General features: G+C 51.0%; 1 protein-coding gene across 1 annotated transcript; it reads right to left on the bottom strand.

The window, feature by feature from the left end:
* Positions 1-2,368: 2,368 nt before the first annotated feature.
* KRT19 (keratin 19) lies at positions 2,369-6,210 on the bottom strand. Its single transcript, XM_061391787.1, has 6 exons — positions 5,726-6,210; positions 3,969-4,051; positions 3,589-3,745; positions 3,122-3,283; positions 2,885-3,010; positions 2,369-2,753 (listed from the first exon to the last, which is right to left on the bottom strand). Exons 1-6 carry the CDS (start codon positions 6,140-6,142, stop codon positions 2,499-2,501), a joined length of 1,200 nt encoding a protein of 399 aa, XP_061247771.1. The 5' UTR covers positions 6,143-6,210; the 3' UTR covers positions 2,369-2,498.
* Between the last annotated feature and the right edge of the window lie 18,309 nt (positions 6,211-24,519).

Consider the following 24,519-nt stretch of genomic DNA (forward strand, 5'->3'; position numbering starts at 1 on the left):
CACTCACCCCATTAACACCGGCCCCAGCTACCGGTCCACAGTGAGCATTCGAGGCACAGGGGAGTGGGGGGGTCTTCATGGATGTTAGAATCCTCCCTCACCTTCTCCAGTCCCCAGGGAGATTCTCGGGACAGAGAGTGCATGCCCTGGGGCCTGGAGAATTCCTCATTTCTCTTTTATTAGTTATGTGGCTGTGGGTAATCAAGCCTCCTCACTCCGAGCCTCAGTCTACAGGTCGGAAAAATGGAAATAACTCCTGTCCAATCTGACTCACGATAGAGTAAGATGACAGACCGGAAATGCTTGCACACTGAAGTGATTGTGATGACCAACAGGCTGGGAAGACCCTCCCCTCCCCCAAATCCCCTCCACCTTCCTCTCTCTCCCTCTCCTCTACCCCAGCTGCTTCTCTCAACACAGTACCCATAGTTTCAGCTCCCAGACTGAGATGGGAAAGTGACCCCCACCCCACCCCCCCACACACAAAGGAAGGCTTTATTCCTGTCACTCAGACCTGAGACCCAGTCACCAGCCCCACCTGTGTGGGCCCAGACCCCGCCCCACAACCACATTCCTGGAGCCTCTGGGGCATAAGGGAGGGTTTCAGCTCTGACAACAGAGGCTTTCATGAACATGGGACAAATATCTCCGGGCAGTCCCAGCCTCGGGGTGCAGCCAGGCCTCTAGTCTCTAGCTCTGAGGCCTCCACAGTGAGGTGGGAGGAGGGGACCGTAGGTGCCGTTGTCCAGGATGTTGAGAGCGGGAAAAGCTGAGGAGGTGGCAGAAGGGGCTCCTGTCCCCTGGCTGCTGCAGGGGAGGCGGGAAGTGCTGGTCTGGGGTCACCAGTCTGTGATTTGAAGCAAGCTAATGAGCCCCCAAGTCCCATGGGAAATGGTGAGAAAAGCACCTCCTTCCAGATGAACACCCAGTGTGACGGGGTCCGAGATCTCCTCAGGGCAGTGCTGGGCACAGGCAGCAGCAAGAGTCACTGTGTCCAGAGGAGAGTTTCTGCCTCACTTGGCCCCCCCCTCACAGGGTTGGCCTGCTATTACAGACAGACCCAAGGGCCTGAATAGACCCGCTAAGCTTGAACCTCTTGGCTGGGGAAAGTGGGACTTATTTACCTTTAATTGGCCTTGGTTCTTGGCAGCTGAGCTATAAGCCACAGGGGCAGAACCATACCCACCCAAGGGCAGAGTTGTACCAGGAAGCTGGGACGTGTGTTCCCTTGTGGGCCCAGGACCGGCCCCAGGCAAGCCAGTTTGGAGGTCTGTGTGGGAGGCCTGGGTCACAGCTGGGTCCTATTCCAGGCTCCGGGCCCAGGTATGGGCCGGTGGCCGTAAGAGGTTCATACGGGCTGCCAGGGGATAGACGGTGTCTGCACACATGCACATACACGCCTTGGCGGGGCAGCCTCTCCAGCCTGGCTCTGAGCTGAGGCCTGCCCTCTGACCCAGAGTCCCAGTTTGTTTCTCCTTGAGTGTCAGGAGGAACTGCCTCAGGGGATCCCAGTTCTAGGCCTTCACACAGAGCAAGACTGGAATGTATTGAGGAAATGGCACAGGGATTATCATCCTAGGCATCAGGGGTACGGGGTGCACCTGGGTTAAGAATCAGGAAATGTGGATCTGGTCCTAGCTCTGCCATTGGTTGTTGTGTGGCCTTGGTCAAGTTATTTAACCTCTCTGAGCCTGTTTCCTGCTCTATATAGGATGTAACTTGTTAAGTCGTTTCAGTCATGTCTGACTCTTTGCAACCCTATGGACTTTGATTAAATGGCACCTAGCAGGTGTTCAGTAAACATTAATTACAGATAAACACACACCAACCCTTGGGGGCAGTTCAGTGGGAAAAAAGAAAACAATAAATCTAGAAGAAAAAAACAGTTTCAAATCCCACCCTCGCCTTGCATTAGAGCAGTATAGATACACAATAAACATACAAGTCCGACTCTGTGACCCCGTGGACTATAGCCCTCCAGGCTCCTCTGTGCATAGAATTCTCCAGGCAAGAAAACTGCAGTAGGTAGCCATCCCCTTCTCCAGGGTATCTTCCCAACCCAGGGATCAAACTTGGGTCTCCTTCATTGCAGGCAGAATCTTTACCATCTGAGTCACCAAGGAAGCCCTATCCTTCCATAATATGGTAGCAATGCTTATTTCACAAGCTTGTTTTAGGGAACTGGTGAGATAAGTGAAGACCTCTGGAAAGTGAAATTATGGTAATAGCTACACTTTGTGATAGCCCTCCCTTCCCTTTCCTGGGACATGGTGGATTCTGGTTCAAATGAAACCAAGACAATAAAATCTAAACAGTGCCAAAGCCGGGCCCACCTCCATGGACTGAAATAAAAAACCCAACATCCATCTTCCTTTGGGCCATAAAGTTTTATTGGCAGGTCAGGGGGAGAGGCAAAGGTAAGGGTCCCTCCCCTCCCATGCCTCTACCCAGGAGAATTCCTTCTGCAGCAGAGCAGGAAAGCCAGGAGGCCGCCAGACTCAGAGGGCCTTCGCGAGTGACAGGTCGTTGAAGTAGGCGTCCTGGCCCTCCAGCAGGTTTCGGTAGGTGGCGATCTCCTGCTCCAGCCGGGTCTTGATGTCCATGAGGTGTTGGTACTCCTGGTTCTGCCGCTCGGTGTCAGCTCGCACGTCACTCAGCTGGGCTTCGATACCACTGATCAGCGCCTGGATCTGCGCCAGCTGGGCTCCGAAGCGAGCCTCCGTTTCCGCCAGTGTGCCTTCCAGGGCGGCTTTCTGAACGCAGAGAGAGGGAAGAAGGCTCAGCAGAGCCTGATGCCCAGAAAGGGTCCAGGCAGAGCCACCGCCCAGGCTGCCCAAGGCTACAAGGACATAAGTGTGAATCCCACAGGGCAGAGGGCACCTACCATGCTGAGCTGAGACTGCAGCTCGATCTCCAGACCCTGGAGGGTGCGCCGCAGGTCGGTGACCTCCGTCTTGCTGATCTGCAGCTGCTCCGTGTGGCCAGCGACCTCCCTGTTCAGCTCCTCGGTCTGCAATGAAAGGAGGCAAAGGGAATAGCACTGAATCAGACCCTTGCCCGGGAGCATTAAGCCTCCTCTCCTTGCCACCCCTCCAGGGAGCACCTGCCTCCCCCTCCATACCTGGCTGATGAACCAGGCCTCAGCATCCTTCCGGTTCTTCTCAGCAATGACCTCATATTGGCTTCTCATGTCACTCAGGATCTTGGCTAGGTCGATGCCCGGAGCAGAATCCACCTCCACACTGACCTGGCCACCCACCTGGCCCTTCAGCACACTCATTTCCTGGAAAGATACAGCAGAGATGGGCATGTCAGGGCCCAGAGCCTGCTGGCCCTGAGCCAGGTCACTCCCCAGTACCCCAGGCCATAGCGGGAGAGGCTGGTTTTCAGGTGCAGACCTAGGACCCAGCACTGGGGGACAGACGGAGTCACCACCATCTGCTGTTAGAACTCTTGAGAGCCACAATCCACACTCAGGGTCAAGTCAAGAGGGCCACAAATGTGGCCACAGTCAGAGGATACAGGCTAAAAATGTCCTTATCTGGGGAACTGGGCTAGGGTGGATGGGATGCCCAGCATGAAACCCACCTCCTCATGGTTCTTCTTCAGGTAGGCCAGCTCCTCCTTCAGGCCTTCAATCTGCATCTCCAGGTCAGTCCTGGCCAGGGTCAGCTCGTCCAGCACCCGGCGCAGGCCATTGATGTCAGCCTCCACACTCATGCGCAAAGCTTGCTCCGTCTCAAACCTTTCAGAGGAAATAGTCGTAGTCATGCCAGCATTTCCTCTGCACCTCTGAAGATCTCCCCACCTCCCCTGGGCTCAAGGTCCCATGGGGGATGGAGAGTGCTTTAGACCAGCTAGGGTAGGTGAGGGAGGCATCCATTTCCCCCCATGGCTCTGAGCCCCTGAAGGGACTGCCTCCCCTCCCCTGCTCTGGCTTCTGCAGCCCCCAAAGTAGAGACACTCACTTGGTGCGGAAGTCATCTGCAGCCAGACGGGCATTGTCGATCTGCAGGACTATCTTGGAGTTCTCAATGGTGGCACCGAGAATCTGGGAGGTAGAATGCAAGAGGTTGGCACCAGCTCAGCATATGGGCAATGCCCACCCACTTTCTTCCCAGAGAAGCAAAGGAGTGTGTGTGTCCCCGGGCCCCTGGAGACCAAAGCTCCAGCAACCCCAGGCTGCCTGCTCTCTGGGCAGCCTTAAAATCGGTCCAGGCCTGAGAGCTGGAACAGGAGAAAATTACTACCAAGGAGGTTGACCCAGGGGGTAGGAGATGGGCAGGGGCAGGGGAGAGTGGTAAGCCTCAGAGGGAAAAGTCTCCAAGACCTGTACCCAGGGAAACTCTTAATGGTCTTAGGAAGGCAGCCTCTAGTGATCTGCAGACCAAATGCAGCAAGAATAGGGGTTACCCCATTGTCCCACCCCTACTCAAAGCACATTCTGCCTTTAGGGAAGGGAATTTCTTCTGTTGAGCATCTGTTAAGTGTCAGCACTTCGCATGTCCTCTTTGGGGTAAACTGTATTTCCTAGTGTAGGTCACTGTTTTACAAGTGTGAAAGCACTACCCTAGTTGTTTACTTTACTAACTCTCCTCATCTGGAGGACTGGTCTAGGCACCTGGCACCCATCAACAGGCCAGGCACAAGGTGGGTCCTGGGCTATGTTGTGGGGGCTGTGTGTTTGGAGATCCAACATGTCCGCCTACCAATGCAGGAGACACAAGGGACGTGGGTTCCATCCCTGGGTGGGGAAGATCCCCTGGAGAAGGAAATGGCAACCGGCTCCAGTAATCTTGCCTGGAAAATTCTATTGACAGAGGAGCCTGGGGCTACAGTCCATGTGGTCGCAACGAGTCGGACACGACTGAGCACACTCGCAAGCATGCACAGCATATGAGACTGTTAAACGTCCCACTGGCGTTTAACATTTCTTCTGGACGAGCTCCCAGCTCCTGCTCTTCCCCGTAGGGTGGGCGGAGACCAAGCCCCACCCTGAAGGATCCTGAGCACCGCCCAGGAAGAGGCTGGAGCTGGGACCTGTCTCCACCCACAGAGCATTGGGCCTCCGCACCCAGGTTCTCACGAGCTTGCATTCATCACTCTCACTCGGTCCAAGGGCCACAGTGAATGTCCCTCCTTAACCAGGGCCCAGAGGCGGCCTCTCCCATTCTTCCCAGAGGTCCTCGGAGTCCCAAGTGGCCCCCTGGGCAGAGGAGGCCTTTAGCCTGAGCGTGAGGGAAACCAGACGCCCCCCTCCCCGCCCCTGCCCGGAATAAAGGAATGCAGAGGGCCCCAACCGGGGACAGCAGGAGACGGGGCTGGCCTGGTGTGGACCGAATTTCTCCCTGGCCAAACTCTTGCATATTCCTGTTGTCACGGCAACTCGGGCCCAGACCTCAGGGCAGCCCACATTGTGCCCCAACTCCTGCTACTTCCGACCCCCTTTCCCAGGCCTAGCGGACCAGAGCGCCTTCCTCCTCCAGCCCTGCCACACTAACCCGCCCCGCCCTCCAGGCTTCACTTCCTGGCCCATCGTCCTGCCCCTCCTCACCTGCCGGCTTCGCTCAGCCCCACCCTGTGGGCCTCCCACATCCTAACGGGCTCGCTCCCGCCCCGCCGGAAGGTGGCTCGGGCACCCGCCGCCCCCGCCTCGGGCCTCGCCCGGCCCGCGGGGCTGGGTTTCCGCGGCAGGTGCACTTCCCCAAGCCGGGCCACCGCCCACCTGGTCCCGCAGGTCCTCTATGGTCTTGAAGTAGTGGCTGTAGTCGCGGGCGGGCCCGGGCCCCTGCTTCTGGTACCAGTCGCGGATCTTCACCTCCAGGTCGCCGTTGGCCTCCTCCAGGGCGCGCACCTTCTCCAGGTAGGAGGCCAGGCGGTCGTTGAGGTTCTGCATGGTGAGCTTCTCGTTGCCCGCCAGCAGCCCGTCGGAGGTGGCCAGGGCGCCCCCATAGCCGCCGCCGTAGCCCCCGGAGGACGAGGACACGAAGCGGGCGGAGGACACCGACACGCCGCGGCCACCTGAGCCCCCATGGATGCTGGGCGCGCGGAAGGCGCCTCCAGCCCCGAAGCGCATGGAGCCGCCGCCCATACCCCCGAAGGACGAGGTGGACGACGACTGGCGATAGCTGTAGGAAGTCATGGCGAAGCAGGACGAGGCGGCACCGGTCGGAGTGGCTGCGGTCCGTCGGCAGGAGGAGTGGCGAGAGGCCCTCACCTGGCGCCTTTTATGCCCGGGGCGGGCGGGGGAGGGGGAGGGGGGACGGTGTCAGGCGGCTATCTGAGCGCCCTGGAATTTGCAGGCTCCTGATTGCAAATAAGGGCGCTCTCCCCATTGGTCAGTTCCTGGCGGCTCAGCTTCCTCCTCTCCCCTCCCAGGGGCCAGAGGCTCCTGCCCTCCCGACAGCTGCCCCACCCCAGCCCATTCCGAGCCCCAGTCCCGCTAGCACACTCACACTTAGACACCCCCGCAGTTCACATGCTGCCCCCCATTAAGATCACCCTGAGTTTGACACCCCCCAGGAATTACAGTCCTTCTGAGAGTACAGATCACTCACTCAGAGTCCCCCTCCCCATCATACTCCGAGCCCCTTACTTATAAGCAAAATTAACCCCCCCCCCAAAAGTACATTCTCCTGATTCCTACATCCCCCTGGGAATTACCACCTCTCTGAAGCTGTCCCTTGGGTTCGCCCATGCCCTGGCCCCCCCTCAAGTACCCCAGATGGAGGTACTCTGAGCTGCAACCTCCCAGGCCTCCTGAGACAAAGCCACCCCACCCTATTATGGCTGGACAGGGCCCCAGGGTGACAAGAGGCTCCCGGGGACAGCTGTTGGGAGGGTATCTGCAACTGGACTGTAAAAAGCACAATTACCCTGACCCCCAACCTGAGGGCTGATCCCCCGTTCAGCGCCTCTCTCCTCCTACCCACCCCTCTACCAGGACAACCCTCTACCTCCAACTCCAAAGGCATACATTCTGAGCCTAAGCTAGTCAAGCAACTCACTCAGGAGACTTTTAGCACCTGCTGCCCAGAGACAGGATAGAATCCCTCTGTCCTTGTGAGCATCTCCAAGCAGGGTGTCAAAGGCTGAATCCTCTTGAGTCTGTTTGTCCTGTCCTAGTACCCGGATGAATAGATGGATTGCCAGGAAGGGCGCTCACGCTCACCATGGAGAGTTTGGGTAATAGAGGAAGGTGCCCCTCCACTCCACACACGGCCCCAAGCCCGCTCTTCACCCAGTTCAGTAGTTCCACCACCTTTTCGATCACCTTGGAGGCCCCCGTGCCAGACACTGCAAGGTCCTGAAGCAACCTCACCCCAATTCCTGTCCCCAGGAACCTCACTCCTCACAATTGTCCCCACAGTTCCTTCCCATCCTTATGTCAGAGGAGCCACCCAGTCTCAGGACAGAGGCCCCATGCCCTTTTGACAGGGTGGTAGGGACATGGGCCAGTTACTCTCATTTTCCAGTGAAATCTTAGCCCTCCTCTCTGCATATTATCTCCTGGGTCACTTGTGAGTAAATGAAGACTTGTCCCCTGCCTCTGAAACCTGTCCCTGATAAACTATCTTCTGACCACCAATTTATTCAAGAACAGGGGTAGCAACAACATACACACACACATACACACACACACATGCACGCACGTACGTACACACCCTCGCCCACCAGGAGCAGCCCCAGGAAAGCCAGTCTGAGGCTGTTTAAACCAGTGAATCAGACCTGCAAAATGGGTCCTGGGGCTCCCAGGGGGAAGAAGACTCGAGGCCAGCCCTGAAAACAGGGTGTGGCTGGGCCTTCTCAAAGGTTGTAGCCGCCAGAGCTGGTTTGATGTGAGTCACTGTTTGGCCCTGAGGAGGAGGCCTGCTCCTGGCGGGGGAGGGGGAAATTGGCCAGATAGTTGCTAGCATACCAAGCCCTGGCTGAAGTCTCTGCTTCTGAGCCTGATAGGAAGGTTTAGGACGGGACTTTGCATTAGGAAACAAAGAATGGGACCAAGAGTTCTCCAGAGATTAAGTTCACTGTACTTCAGAAGAGCTTACAGTCCCAGCCCCCTACACCAGAGCCATAAGAACAATTGACTGCAGGGTAGTACCTTTTATAAAGCCTTTTCAGATCTCATCGAATCCCCGCAGCCACCCAGTGGAAAAGGTATTCTGATCCCCATTTTACAGATGAGGAAACAGAAGCTTCAAGAGGGACAATGACTTGTAGGAGGTCCACAGCCAAGAGTGTTAGATTCTGGCTTCTGGCCTCTTAACCCTCCTCAGCCCCACGGCCTGAGTTCCTGGGTGCAACCGAGGCTGTGCTCTCCCTTCCAAGGAAGTCCCACCTCCAAAACAACTCCCTCGGATCCCTTTCCCCCAAAATCCTAGGTTAATTCCAAGGATAGTCAGGCCCAGTCTGAGCTGGACAGTGGAGTCCGGGAGAATCCCCTGCTCCCACTCTCTGGCCAGACACTGCCTAGCACCTTCCTATGTGAGCTGTGTGACTTTTAAACACTTCTCTGGCACATCCAGAACTCAAGAAAACAATCTGTTAAGGCTGCCCTCCCAAGAGATGGAACTGAGGAATCAAGCTGCAGTTCCCACTGGGTAAACAGGCTGCCCATGAGCAGAGTCCATGATCTGCCTCTGGCTGTGGGAGGGCAAGAACCTGCAGAACCTGATTGGACAAACTCCCTTCCCAAGCCCTGGTCTAGGGCCCTGGTCTAAGAAAAGATGATCTAGTCCCAGGAAGCTCAGAGAAGTAAAGTGATTCACCTGAGGTCACATGGCTTACTTGTGTCCAAGTCCTGAGGCCAACGGTTCTCTACCTAGACCTAATCTAGACACTTCTCACATGCTAAGTTGCTTTCAGTTCAGTTCAGTCACTCAGTCGTGTCCAACTCTTTCCAACTCCCCCCTGGACTGCAGCACTCCAGGCTTCCATGTCCATCACCAACTCCTGGAGCTTGCTCAGACTCATGTCCAGAAAGTTGGTGATGCCATCCAACCATTTCATTCTCTGTCGACCCCTTCCCCTCCTGCCTTCCATCTTGCCCAGCATCAGGGTCTTTTCCAATGAGTCAGCTCTTCGCATCAGGTGGCCAAAGTATTGGAGTTTCAGCTTCAGCATCAGTCCTTCCAAGGAATATTCGGGACTAATTTCCTTTAGGATTGACTGGTCTGATCTCCTTGCAGTCCAAGAGACTCTCAAGAGTCTTCTCCAACACCACAGTTCAAAAGCATCAATTCTTCGACACTCAGCTTTCTTTATATAAGTTGCTTTAGTCATGTCCAACTCTGTAAGTCCATGGACTGTAGTCTGCCAGGCTCCTCTGTCCATGTAATTCTCCAGGCAAGGAAACTGGAGTGGGTAGCCATTCCCTACTCCATGGGATCTTCCTGACCCAGGAATCAAACCCAGATCCCCTGCATTCCAGGCAGATTCTTTATCATCTGAGCCACCAGGGAAGCTTCCCAGGTGGTGCTAGAGGTAAAGAACCCACCTGCCAATGCAGGAGACAGAAGAGACAAAAGTTCAATCCCTGGGTCGGAAAGATCCCCTGGAGAAGGGAATGGAAACCCACTCCAGTATTCTTACCTGAAGAATTCCATGGACAGAGGAGCCTGGTGGGCTACAGTCCATGGGGTCGCAAAGAGTCTAACACAACTGAGCAACTAGCACAGAAGCTTCTAACACTGGAGCAAATGCAGATTTCAGTTCCCAGAGGAGAGTAATTAGAAGTAGGGGAGTTTTCATCATCCCTGAGGAAATCAAATAGTGTTTGGGACCACTGGAGAGAAGTAAGAGTCTTAGTCCTTGGGTAGAATGAAATGCTGTGACAACAATGACCATAATGCCAACAGGAATAATGATGATGAAGGTGATAACAATGACAGCCAGTCTACTGTGCCAGCCACTAGATTAAACACTTTGTATACATTATTTCAACTAGTCCTGTGAATTAAAGTGTTATCATCCCTATTTTACAGAACAAGAAAATGAGGCTCCAAAAATGTTAGTAACTTGACCAATCACACGAGTAATGGAGGCAATCTCAGTGAGGCAGCAGTGAGTGGTGGCATGAAATGAGATCTTAATTCCCTGCCCAGGAATTGAACCTGAGTAGCCTGGAAAAGAATTAGTAATCCTAGCCACCAGACCATCAAGGGCTAGAGGCCAGAAGTTATTTTTCCCTGGATCTTTGCCCCCAGTGAAAAATGTATTTATCATGGAGGCAGAAACTGGAAATGCAGGTATTAAAATTTATTATTAGAGATGTAGCATAACAACAAGTGGGAGAGCATATAGAGAAACAGTTTAGTTAAGACAGAAGCAAGGCAGAGATGCACACCCAGAGAGAAAGGGCGTGAGCGTTCCCCCTGTGAGGAGGAGCACAGTAAAAAGGGAGCTAAGTCATTTATATAGGGCAGTTCTTCTGGGTCTCTATCTTCCTTCAGGCCAATTATCTGGTTTCTTTTCCATGCCTGACCTACCCTCTGACTTTCCCCTGGGTGCACCTCAGCCTAGATGGATCTCGAAGTAAAGGCTTCTGAGAAGTCACGTTATAGCCTGGGGTTATCCCTTGACTTTTGACTCTCGAGGAGCCTTTCTCGGCATGTGTAGTTTCTCCCATGTCCCCAAAGAGGGAAGAGTGGAGACCCCTTAATCCTTTACTCAAAGAGGGTTTTGCCCCTCTTTATCCTTGCCATGACTATTGCCTTAAAAGTGTTTACCGGCTATTTACCGTTCCTGTTGTTAGTTCCATTTCAGAGGGCAAACAGGGAGCTGATTGTAAATGCCTTAACTGGAGCCCACCTATCTCTTGTCTCAAGAAATGCTGACAATTTTAAGCATCCAGCCTGAAGCCCACTTCTTCATACCTCATGAAATGCAAACAGGAGGCCAGTTGTCAGTGTCTAACCTGGAGCCCATCTGTCTCTTACATTGGACCCAGGATTTAAGCCCAAGTCTTTAACTCTCTAAAGCTATAGTCCTAACCGCAAACACTGTCCCCCCTCTCATGGGTTGGGGGTCAAGGTGCTTTCTTCCATTGGTCTGGAGAAAGGGTCATCAAGTTGGGAAAGGCAGTCTGTCAGGGGATTATAGAGACATTCGTTCTGGTGAAATATGGTAGACTGAATACCCACATTAATTTTTGCTCCTTCTTAAAACCCTATTTGGAGAAGGCAATGGCACCCCACTCCAGTACTCTTGCCTGGCAAATCCCATGGACGGAGGAGCCTGGTAGGCTGCAGTCCATAGGGTTCCTGAGGGTCGGACACGACTGAGCGACTTCACTTTCACTTTTCACTTTCATGCATTGGAGAGGGAAATGGCAACCCACTCCAGTGTTCTTGCCTGGAGAATCCCAGGAACGGGGGAGCCTTGTGGGCTGCCGTCTATGGGGTTGCACAGAGTCGGACACGACTGAAGCGACTTAGCAGCAGCAGCAGCAAAACCCTGTTAAGCTAACCATAAAGAAATAGTTTTTAAAAAAGAAGAGATGGAGAAGGAAATGGCAACCCCACTCTGTCCTGGGAAATCCCATGGACAGAGGAAGCTGGCGGGCTACAGTCCATGGGGTTGCAAAAAGTCGGAGAGGACTGAGCAACTAACACTCTCCATTTAAAAAAAAAAATTGCTGCAAGCCCTAGTTCCACTCTTCCACATATATTCCCAAAGAACCCCTTGTTCATATATTCAGGAAGGTATATAGAAAGATACGTTCTGAAGCATTGCTTATAATAAAGGAAAGCCACTCTGAAACATTGCTTATAATAAAGGAAAGCCAGTAAAAAACACAGGTAGGGGGACATTGAGTAAACTATGTACCATTCACATTGTGTGAGAAGAAATTAAACAAATGAGTCATGTCAATATTTAGTGATGTGGAGAATCTCAAAGAACCAGCTGTTGGGTAAAATAAAAGCAGCGGGAGAGCAATGCATATAACATAATTAATGCTGGCATACACTTAAAAGAGGACATCTTTACAGGTACATACGAGTATGCACCTAAGTACATAAACAGTTCAGTTCAGTCTCTCAGTCATGTCTGACTCTTTGCGACCCCATGAACCGCAGCACGTCAGGCCCCCCTGTCTATTACCAACTCCCGGCGTCCACACAAACTCATGTCCATTGAGTCAGCGATGCCATCCAACCATCTCATCCTCTGTTGTCCCCTTCTCCTCCTGCCCTCAATCTTTCCCCGCATCAGGGTCTTTTCCAATGAGTCAGCTCTTCGCATCAGGTGGACAAAGTATTGGAATTTCAGCTTCAACATCAGTCCTTCCAATGAAACCCAGGACTGATCTCCTTTAGGATGGACTGGTTGGATCTTCTTGCGGTCCAAGGGACTCTCAAGAGTCTTCTCCAACACCACAGTTCAAAAGCATCAATTCTTCAGCGCTCAGCTTTTCTTATAGTCCAACTCTCAGGAAACAAACCAGACTGACCTCAAGGATTTCCCGGAAGATAAGCTAATTGAAGGATAGTATTCAGGGGAACACAAGCTTGTCTCTGCTATTTTAATTTTTACAACAAGAATGTATTTACATATTATTTGTTAATTTAAAATGATTAATGGCTAATTAAAAATAATTTCTTAGGAAACACTACATGATGGACTTTACAACTGGGTATTTGTAATATGGGCTTCCCCAGTGGCTCAGCAGTAAAGAATCCACCTGCAATGCAGGGGCCACAGGATGCCTGGGTTCGATCCCTGGCATGGGAAGATCCCCTAGAGGAGGGTATGGCAGCCCACTCCAGTATTCTTTCCTAGAAAACCGCATGGACAGAGGAGCCCGGCATGCTATAGTCCATGGGGTCACAAATAGTCAAACATGACTAAAGCAACTTAACATGTATGTATTATAGTAAATCCCTCTTCCCCTCCCTGTACACACACCACTGACCTCTGTGTCCCCACTCATGCATGCTGACACTCTAATCTTGAGTTAGGAAAGAAGAGTGAAGTTTGGAAAGAGATCCCCCCACAAAAGGTTTCTAGGCTTCTGCACTTAGCCCAGGTCCTTTGCTTTGATTTTCCTTCTTTATGAGGCAAGGGGGTGAAAAGGGAAGAGAAGGCATCAGAACTTTTCCTTCTTTCTTTTTTTGGCTGCAATGGGAGGCATGTGGGATCTTAGTTCCCTGAGCAGGAATCGAACCCCTGCCCCCTGCAGTGAAAGCTGGGTGTCTTATCCACTGAACCATCAGGGAAGTCTTAAGACAGAACTTTTTAAGAGGGACTTGGAGAGAGTCTGGGTGCAGGAAGGCTTCTTCGGTTGGGATGACTTGGACCTGGAGGGAGCTCCTTCTGTTCTGGGTACTTGAGGATGGGAAACCTTAGGGACACCTTGGTGTCATCCTCTGACAGGGATCTAAGGATTCTGACGATGAGCAGGTAGCCTCCCTGAGTATTGCACGTGATGAGGACAGGTGGGCTGGACTTGGAGTGACTGCCCCCACCTGAGCCTGCAACCAGCAGCCAGCTTGAGAGCACATGGGAGGCATTTTGGGGCAACTTTCTGAAACAACTGGGGGGTTTCCAGAAGTGCTGGAGTGAGTGGCCACTATGTGGGCCACCATTCTAGAACTGTTGAGCCAGTAGCCATGTGGATCTCAAACAAATCATTATGATTGAGTGTGTGGGTGCTGAGAATTGTTCTGGAGAAGGGGCAGGTGGGAGCAACGGGAGGGAGCCCTCATGTCTGCCTGGGAGTGAGGTGCTTCACAGAGGGCACCACCCTAGAGCTAGAGGCTGAAACACCTCTTGGTGTCTGTCAGGCAGGAGGTCCTGGGAGAGTGGGATCACTGCTCCCGGGCCAGTGGTCATTTGGTTTGGTTGGGGACATGCGGGGGAGGAGAAGACCAGGGAAGAGGTCCCAGGTGCTGTAAGCTCAGCCAAGGAGTTGATTTATCCTGAAGACAGTGGAAAGTCATTTTAACCAGGGATGTGATGTGGTCAAATTCATATTTTAGAAATTGCCAAGGGTTCCACATGTTGAATGGGTTGTTGGGATGAGTGAGGCATGGCCAAGGGTAGGGAGAGCAGGTTAGGGCCTGTTGAAATAGTCCCCATTAGAGACAAAGAAGATCCATCAATCCTGGAATGATGATGGAGGGTAACGCAGAGACAAGAAATGACTGGCCATGCTACGAGCAACTCAAGGCCTTGCTCAGGCCAGGTAGCTGATGTCATGGGGACCGAGGCCAACACTGGGGGCAGGAGCTCCCCCGAGTCCAGGTCCAGCTCCATCTGCAGCAGCTCATGGCTGTCACTTCCCCCAAGTGGGAACCCAGGGAAGGTGGGTCATGGCTGTCTGGGCCAGCATGACCCCTGGTGTTCCTCTTGAAGTCCCCAGGGGAGGAAAAACCAGCCTGACGGGAACCAGGGCCAAGCATGGGGAACGGCAAGGAGCGCTGAGTGTTAGGGAACTGCCTGAGGTCCAGGCCAGTGGGGGAGGGAGAGGGTCAGCCTCCCGCTACGTGCCACATTCCACACTCAGGAAGACAGGACTGGCCTCTCCCTGCCCTGTCATCCCCCACAGGGCTGAGCGTACTGACCAGGTTCAGCTCCTCTCCACACAGGGAGGGCACTGGCTGGTCACTTAGCCAGTGGTGCTTCTCTCTGCCTCTTCCCTGGCCCTGGGCTACCTGGGCCCCATTTGGGGCCCTGTGCCAAACCTCAGCCCATACCACATAGACTGGGGCCTGGGGAGGGCCAGACACAGAGCAGAGAGAAAGAAAACTGTCCCACATCTCCTCTGATTTCCCAGAGCCCACCGTGGTTTCCTGGGTGGGTCTTCTGCTAAATTCCCTGGCACCAACATCCTCAAGGGAATCGGCGCTGCCTCCCTAGGGGCAGAGACTCTGGGATATGGGATTCTTTCATTTCAGAATCCCTAGGTGAACCCTACTGAGCCCTAGCTGAGCTCTGCATGACAAGACTCCTGTGCAGGAACTGAAACTGTCTTCCTCAAAATCAGCTGTTTTTTTTTCAGCAAACAACTGCCGTGCACCAGAGGCTAACACGTGGGGGCCACATCCCTGCCCTCCAGGAGGGGAGAGGCCCTTCCTCAGGCCTGGAGCATCCTCCCTTCACACCGGCCTCCTCACTTTACCTGGATGCCAGTAACTCTGGTTCCTCTTTCAGTGCTCAGCCTGGGCATTATCTCCTCCGGGACGTCCACCTGATGCACTCAGACCAGACCAGTTTTTCTCAGCCACCCCTACCCCTGGCCTCCAGACTCGTCCCCTGGACTCACCCCTGCACTCAACCCCATTACACGTCCCAGCTTTGTCTCCGCAGCTAGACAGAGCCTGCTGGCTGCATCTAGCCCCAGGCCGACGCCAGCACAAGTAAATGCTTAATGATTGTTTGCTGGAAAAGATGAAGAAAAGGGAGACCTCTTTTTTCATTCAACCAATAATTACGGACTACCCTGTAGACTCTGTGCTTCTAGAACAAAATGGTCAAAAGCTCCCTACCCTCCTGAACTTTCATTCTGGGTGGGGCAGACAGTGTGATTCTAGGAGTGAGGGGCTCATGGGAAGAAGCAAAGAAGGGAAGGGGTGAAGGGTGATGGGGGGAGCCATGGAAGATGGGGAAAGAAGGTCCCCGAGGAGATGGCATGTGGACAGAGACCTGAGGGAGACAGAGAAGCCTCCAGATCCTTGGGCACCAGGCAGAGTGTACAGCAGGGACAGACGCCCTGAGGAAGAATGCCCGGGGTGGAGAGGTGTGTGCTGTGTGCCAGGGGTTGGCGTGCAGGAGGCAAGGCCTGCAAGAGGCCAACAGACAGGCCTGCAGTCTTATCAGGGAGAGGGCTTAATTCTGAACCTGCAGAAGAAAATGGCAACCCACTCCAGTATTCTTGCCTGGAGAATCCCATGGACAGAGGAGGCTGGCGGGCTACAGTCCATGGGGTCTCAAAGATTTGCACACGACTAACACTTTCACTGTTTTCTTTTTTGTTTGTTTTAATTGGAGGCTAATTACTTTAGAATATTGTGGTGGGTTTTGCCATACATTCACGTGAATCAGCCGTGGGTGTACATCTGTTCCCCATCATGACCCTTCCTCCCACCTCCCTCCCCATCCCTTCCCTCAGGGTCATCCCAGTACACCAGCCCTGAGCATCCTGCCTCATGCACTGTTTTCTTTTATTCTGACAGTAAAGGGGCTCTGTTGAGAGGAAACCTGGGATCCCTCTGGCTCTCCAGACCAGGACTCAAGGAAGGGAGCTGGAGATCTGATAAGAGATTCTTACAAAGGCCACGCAGAGAAGCTGGGGGCTGGTTCCAAGGAGATGTGCAAGGTTGGTGAGAAGTGGTCTGACCTGGGTTGTATCCTGAGGACAGAGGCAGGAGATGGGGCTAATGGAGTCACATGGAGCTCAAGAGAGGGAAGGGAAACCCGGAGGGCGCCTAGCTTGGGGCCTGAGCCTGGGATTTCACCGCAGTCGGCGGACTGGTCTGGAGCCTGACTTATCTGATCCCCTCTCCAGAAGGTCAGTGGTCACTCACCACCCCCAGGGTCATCCCTGGATCCGCTGAAGAAGTCCTGGTAGAATTAGTTTCTGATTGGGTTCTACTCACCAAGCACCCACTGTGCTCACGTCTACCGGCGCTGATGCCCACTATTGGAAGGGGAAAGACAGGCTGTGTCCATGCTGGTCCTGGCCCCACCAAAGCCCACAGTCAGGGCTGGGAGTAGGGAGGCTCCAGGAAAACCAGAATATGCATTTCCCAAAATTTCAACAGAGCAACAAAGATCGTGTATCAGCTCTATAATCAGGGGTGGAGGTGTTTCTATTTTTTCAGTTCTGACTTGCTCCAGGTTCCACCAGTCCCAAGTTGGCAAGTGGGACCCGGTAGATTGAGTGAGGATTGGCCAGGTTAGCCGAGTTCCTGGAAAAACTGCTTCTTCCCCAGAGGAGGGGTGGTGGAAGGGTGTGTGTTGGGGGTGGGGGGTACATTCTTGTGAGCAGCTGAAGTGTCTCCACTCTGGAGACAGAATGCTGAGCCTTGACCCCTCCTGGCTCCTCTGGACTCTTCCTGGCTCTTCCTGGCTCCAGCCGGCTACAGGATAAACATTCATTAAACAGAAACCACAAAGAATCCCATAACAAGGTGGGCTGCCAGACAGAAGCTGGGAACGAAGGAGTGCTGGGTTAGCTGGGGGAGAGGCCCTTTGCCCAGAGAGAAAACAGCTGAGGCCCCATCCTCTGCCGGGAGCCTAGTATCCAAGGGGCATTTTGATCAACAGACAGTCATTTGGGACGGAAAAGACACCCACAAACACACACATACACAGGCCAGTAACAGAGGACAAAACCTCACTGGCTCCCTTGGGCGCCTCACTGTCGTTCTATTCAGCACTATGGGGTGCCAGCCTCAGCCCTCACCAGGGCACCAGAACACCAGCCTGAGGCCTCCCAACCGCCACCAGGGAAGGCTGGGGATCAGCCCTGGAGCCACAGGGCCAGGAAGCCCTCCCAGCAGCCCTGCCTGATCCCCAGCCCCCTCCCATGGAATGTGCTGGGGTTGGGAAGGGGGTGAGAGCTTCCTCGGCAGGCTTGGTCCAGGATTAGGGCAGGGGCCTGTAGAGACCAGAACACCCAGGGAAGATATGAGTCCCAGCTCAGTGAACACACAGAGAGGCCCCCAGTACACAGAAACCGATGCCTTCAGGCACAGAGATCTGTGTTTGGGGTTTCAGAAGGAAGGGTTAGAGTCAGGGAAGGGGAGGAGTCGGGAGGCTCCGGAATCCGGAACTTGCCATTCCTGCCAGGCCTGCCATTACCTGCTTTCCGCCCCCCACCCCCCACCCCCATAATCTTGACCTCTAAGAAATACAGTCAATCTCTGCTACAGGCCTGGTGAAATCAGTCAGATGAAACCCCTACAACCAGTGGTACAGGAGGGCAGAAATCTTCTCGTTTCCAAGTCTGACCTGAGAGGTGCCAGCTGAGCAGACCTGCCGCTGACCATACACACTCACACGTTCACAATCACACACATATATACACCATCACTCACTGTCCCCCAGGTGAGTACACACTGGCTCACTCACACACCCATATATACGCACACATGTACACACTCAAACATGCTCTCATATACTCTCCACACTCAATCACATGTTCACACATACACACACACACACATGCTCACTATCACACTCATTCACTCACTCACCCACATATGCACACACCTTCACACATGTACACATGTGTATATACTCTCCAACTCATATAGTCACATACTCACATGCTCACACATACAGACACACTTACACACACGCTCCTCCACCCAAAGCAGCTCTGCTTTCACTGGTTTTGCACACCCAGCTTCCCATAAAGTTTTGCTTGAGCACAGGCTTCACCCTCTTCTAAAGCTCAAAGACTGGCGCTTTCGCCCAACTCTGTCTGTTTGCAGGTCAGGAGATAAGACAGGAGATGGACTGGGCCTGCCTGAGGTCACGTAGCTGGTTTTCCGCCAAACTGAGACCAGCAGGCAGTTACCCTGGATCCAGGCTGTCTGCCCCCAGGGAAGAGCTGAGCTCACGGAAAAGACAGGGCTAAACACTGCAGGCTCCTGACAAGAGCAGGTGGCAGGCTGGGGACAGAGGAGGGACGTGTATGAAGGGCTGATGGAGCTCAGGGAAGGAGAGCAGCCTGAGTGAGACCTGGGATGAGCAGACCCTTGGGTAAATAGAGTGAGGACACCAAGGTGGCAGATGGGTGGAAAGTTCCAGAAAGGAGCCTGTAAAAACAGCCCAAATGTACTGAGTCCTTACTGCATGCCTGGTTCTCTTCAAGTATGTAGCAAACACTGACTTTTTAAGCCATCAGAGCTCCCCTGGGTTGTAGATACTGTTGCAAACAGCAGTATTCCCATTTTACCCACCAGGAAACTGAGAGCAACTTGCTTAAGCTTCAAGTTTGGTAAGCGGCAGAGCTGGGATTTGAACCCAGGAGGTCTGGCCTTGTGCCTCCTAGTCTAACCTCTGTGCCAAAAGAGAATCAGAGGCTGAAGAACTGGCTAAACTCAGACAATGAAAAGCCTTGCAGCTCAGGCTACTAGATTTGATTTTTTTTTTTCCTGCAGAAGCCAACAATGGTTTTTGGTTCAGGAGGTGACACACGCGAAGTGATGGATGAGTCAGACCACTGGGAGCAGGGTCCCTGAAGCTGGGAACACAGGGCTGTCATCCAAGATGGGTGTCCCAGCACCTCTTTTACACCTTCCCTCTGCTGCCCCATCACCCTAGCCTCATCCTTCAAGTCCTAAGAACGATGGCCTTGCCCTCAGAGCGGATCGCCAGCAACTCTCCCCAGCACCAGGCTCACTGGTCTCAGGCCAGCTTTGATCAAGTCACACTGCTCACAGACCTTCAGCCTGTTCACAAACAAAAGCTGTGACTCTCAGAGTAGTTCTTAGATCCCCTGGGACAGCATCACCTGGGAAGCTTGTTTAAAGTACTGATTCCTGGCTTCCGCCCCAGGGTTGCTGAATCCAATCTCTACAGGTGAGCCTACATTTTTTTAAATTTTATTTATTTATTCATCTATCTGGCTGCAGCGGGAGAAGGCAGTGGCACCCCACTCCAGTACTGTGGCCTGGAAAACCCCATGGACGGAGGAGCCTGGTAGGCTGCAGTCCATGGGGTCGCATAGAGTCGGACACGACTGAAGCGACTGAGCAGCAGCAGCAGCAGCAGCGGGCTGCATCAGGTCTTCATTGTGGCACACAAGATCTTCACTGCAGGATCTTTCTTTGCGGCACGTAGACTGTCTAGTTGTGGCGTGACAGCTCAGTTGTTGGGGCCAGCAGATTTAGTTGCTCGGGAATGTGGGATCTTAGTTCCCCAATCAGGGATTGAACCCATGACCTCCGCGTTGCAAGGCAGGTTCTTAACCACTGGACCACCCGGAAAGTCCATACATTTTTTAGTAAGTCTCCTTTTTCAGTATGCTCCTCCAGGTGATTCTAAGTCTTGCTGAAGTTTGAGAACCACTAGCCCAAGAATGAGATCCCTCAAACTCCTGTTTTGAAACCACCTGGGAGATGCAGGAGAGACCAAGCCTAGCCATAGGCAACTTAACCTGCCAGCAGGGGAAGGCTCTGCTAACATGACCACAGCTCGGGGTGTGGAGTAAGAGACCCAGTTCCAGGCCCAGTTTTGCTGCTCTCTAACTGGATGACCTCGGGAGGCTCTGATGATCAAAGCCTCATTTTGCCCAGCTGTCAAACTGTCAAGAACTATAAGAATCTGAGATTTACTCTTTTTTGCAATCTAACAAGGTAGCCTGCCACAGTTCTGTGAACTCTGGCAGAAGACATGAGTTTCCCAGGTCAGAGACAAAGGATCTCATAACTCACAGTACAACAAGCCACTCAAGCTTCATATTTGCATTGATTCCTCTCGCCCTTCCCCCAATCTCAAGTACCACGGGGACAACACAAGGCTTAATCCAACCAGCTCCTACGTATGCAATGGGTTTGCATCATAGCTGAGAAACCCCAAGCTTTGGGAAACCAAGCCTCTCACAATGAACTACAAGCAAACCTGTGTGATCTTTCCTCCAGCGAAACTAGAATCATTTGTACAGAGCAGTAAAATTAAAAAAAAAAAAAAAAACTTGCCTCTGCTCAAGAGGGAAATGCTATCTCTATCTTCCAAGAAAGTTTACTGCTTTTTTAAAAAATCGAAGTATAGCAGATTTACAATATTGAGTTAGTTTCAGAGGCACAGCAAGTGATTCAGTTATACATATGTCAGTTTTTTTCCACTATAAGTTATTACAAGATATTGAATATAGTTCCTTCTGTGTGTGGGGTGGGGGGAGGGCAGGGGGGTTGTTCAGTCTATCAATCATGTCTGATTCTTTGCAACCCCATGGACTGTAATCCGCCAGCCTCCTCTATCTGTGGATATTCCCAGCAGGAATACTGGAGTGGGTTGCAATTTCCTCCTCCAGAGGATCTTCCAGGCCCAGAGATTGAACCCACATCTTCTGCATTGGCAGGCAGATTCTTTGATCACTGAGCCACCTGGGAAACCCAATAGTTCCCTGTGCTATTTAGTAAATCCTTACTATTGATCTATTTTATATATAGTGGTATGTATCTGTTAATCCCATCCTCCTAATTTATCTCTCCCTGCTCCTGCCCTTTGATAAACATGTTTGTTTTCTGTGTGTCTGTTTCTGCTTTGTAAATAAATTCACTTATGTTTTTCACATTTGACATATAAGTGATATCATATAATAGTCTTCTTTGCATGACTTATCTCGCTCAGTATGATGTTTTCTAGGTCCATCCATGTTGCCACAAGTGGCAATATTTCACTCTTTTTTCCTACCTATGTATATATTATCCATTCACCTTCTTTATCCATTCATCCATTGATAGATACTTAGGTTGCTTCCATGTTTTGACTATGATACATAGTGCTGCTATGAACACTGGGGTGCATGTATCTTTTCAAATTAGAGTTTTTGTCTTTCCAGATATATACCCAAGAGTGGGATTGCTGGATCATATGGCAATTTTATTTTTTAGTTTTTTAGGGAACCTCCATACTGTTTTCTACAGTGACTGCATCAATTTACATTCCCACCAAAGGTGTAGGAGGATTCCCTTTTCTCTACACCCTCTTCCAGCATTTATTGTTTACAGACTTCTTGACGGCCATTCTAACAGATGTGAGATGTAGTTTTGATTTGCATTTTTCTAGTAATTAGCAGTATTGAGCATCTTCTCATTAAAAAAAGTTTGGTTTCCCAAAGCTTGGGGTTTCACAGCTGTGTGCCTGTTGGCCACCTGTCTGTCTTCTTTGGAGAAATGTCTACATAGATCTTCTGCCCATTTTTTTGATTGGGTTGTTGGTTTGTCTGATATTGAGTTGTATGAGCTTAATTTGGAAATTAAGCCTTTGTTGGCCACACTGTTTGCAAATATTTTCTCCCAGTCCATAAGCTGTCTCTCTGCTTTGTTTATGGCTTTCTTTGCTGTGCAAACGCCTTTAAGTTTGATTAGGTCCCATTTGTTTCTTTTTGTTTTTATCTCTTTTGCCTTGGGAGCCTGACCTAAGAAAGCATTGCTACAATTTATGTAAGAGAACATTTTGCCCATGTCTTCTTCTAAGGGTTTTATGTATCTTGTCTTATATTTAGGCCTTTAAACCATCTTGAGTTTATTTTTGTTTGTGGTGTGAGAGGGTGTTCTAACTTCATTGATTTAAGTGTGGCTATCCAGCTATGGTTTTTCCAGTGGTCATGTATGGATGTGAGAGTTGGACTGTGAAGAAAGCTGAGCACCAAAGAATTGATGCTTTTGAACTGTGGTGTTGGAGAAGACTCTGGAGAGTCCCTTGGACTGCAAGGAGATCCAACCAGTCCATTCTAAAGGAGATCAGTCCTGGGTGTTCTTTGGAAGGACTGATGCTAAAGCTGAAACTCCAGTACTTTGGCCACCTCATGCGAAGAGTTGACTCATTGGAAAAGACTCTGATGCTGGGAGGGATTGAGGGCAGGAGGAGAAGGGGACGACAGAGGATGAGATGGCTGGATGGCATCACCGACTCGATAGACGTGAGTTTGAGTGAACTCTGGGAGCTGGTGATGGACAGGGAGGCCTGGCATGCTGTGATTCATGGGGTTGCAAAGAGTAGGACATGACTGAGCGACTGAACTGAACTGATCCAGCTTTCCAAGCACCACCGGCTGAAGAGAGTGCCTTTTCTCCACAGTATATTCTTGCTTTCTTTGTCAAAGATTAATTGACCATAGGTGTGTGGATGAAAGTGCATGACTAAAATACCCTTGAAAAAACAGACCAGAACAAAAACTGTCAGTGCCGTCAGTGCCTCCCCATTGCAGATGAGCACAAATACAAGAGATCCGTGGAGAACTGTCTCTCAATACTAACGAGAAAATCAAACTTCATTTTGCACGGAAATTATAAACTTTAAATCTGGTTATGTGAGTGAAAGTTTCTTGGGAAATGAGGGATAATTATGGAGGAGATAAAATAAGGAGGCAATAACTGGAGTCAAAGGTGTAAACTGATAAGCAGGAAGCCTTTCACTACAGAACTTGTGGGAACAACCAAGGGGAAGTATTTGCGAGCTATAACATGAACCCATGCCAACAGCCTGAAGACATTGAAAGAGTTCATATAAATAACCAGCTAAGAGATCAGCAACCCAGGAAGAAAAATGGAGCCAAGTATGTGAGCAAACAGTTCTCAGAAAAGGATACACAAATTGCATTTAGACATATGAAAATATTCAACCTCACTCCAATAAGACGAATACAAATTTAGACTATCATGATTTCTCATTTTTTACATGTCAGATTGGAAAAGATGAAAAGGATGGATAACTTCCTATTTGTTAAGCACATGTGTCTGTGTGTGTGTGTGTGTTTTCATGCACACATGCTAGTCACTCAGGTCCTACTCTTTGCAACCCCATGGACTGTAGCCCACCAGGCTCCTCTGTCTACAGGATTCTTCAGGCAAAAATACTGGAGTGAGTTGGCAGTTCCTTCTTCAGGAGATCTTCCCAACCCAGGAACTGAACCAGAGTCTCCCACATTGCAGGCAGATTCTTTACTGTCTGAGCCACCAGGGAAGCCCTGTTAGGCATATGGGGAACTGAAAAATCCACCCATTGTTAGTAGGAGGAAAATCAGTATAAACTCTATAAACAGTGATTTCCAACTTCCATCAAAATTTTACATATAATCCTTTGACCTGTCAACTTCTCTTACAAGTACTTACCTTTTGAGTATATTTTTGTACACATGCAAAATGACATGACATTCTAGCATATTCATTGCAGTGTCATTTATAATAGTAAAAGATGGAAACATCTAAATACCCATTATATGATACCTTGATACAATAGAAACCTGTGCAACCATCAGTAAGAATGAGGTAGCTCTATATGGTACTGATAGAAAGATCTTCCAAATACTTTGTTAGATGAAAAATTAAGATGTTAGAGCAAAGAATATAATTTGCTACCCTTGATATATGTGCTCCAGGGAAGAACTTGGACACACGTATATTTGTGTATGCACAGGACAGCTCCAGAAAAATACACGTGAAAGGGACAGCAAGGGAAGCTTCCTGGGAGGGGATCTGGGAGGCTGAAGTCAAAGAATGCAGGAAGACTAACATTTCTGTTGTCTGTCCTTCATACTTTTAAGTTTTGTACTGGAAGGGATTTCCCTGGATAAGACTGTCCACTCCCAATGCAGGAGGCCCGGGTTCCATCCCTGGTCAGGAAACTAGATCCCCCATGTTACAACTAAGACCTGATGCTGGGCCAAATAAATAAATATCTTAAAAATTAAAAATAATTTTGTACTATATTTTGCATGTAGTACTATGGGGTTGCAAAGTTGGACACAACTTAGTGACTGAACATGTACATACCTCTTCCAAAAATTGCATATAAAGTACATTTGTTTTAAAAAAAAAAAAAACAACTTAGACTTTCAGA

Source organism: Bos javanicus, chromosome 19 (genome assembly GCF_032452875.1).
Source record: "Bos javanicus breed banteng chromosome 19, ARS-OSU_banteng_1.0, whole genome shotgun sequence".
Classification (NCBI taxonomy): domain Eukaryota; kingdom Metazoa; phylum Chordata; class Mammalia; order Artiodactyla; family Bovidae; genus Bos; species Bos javanicus.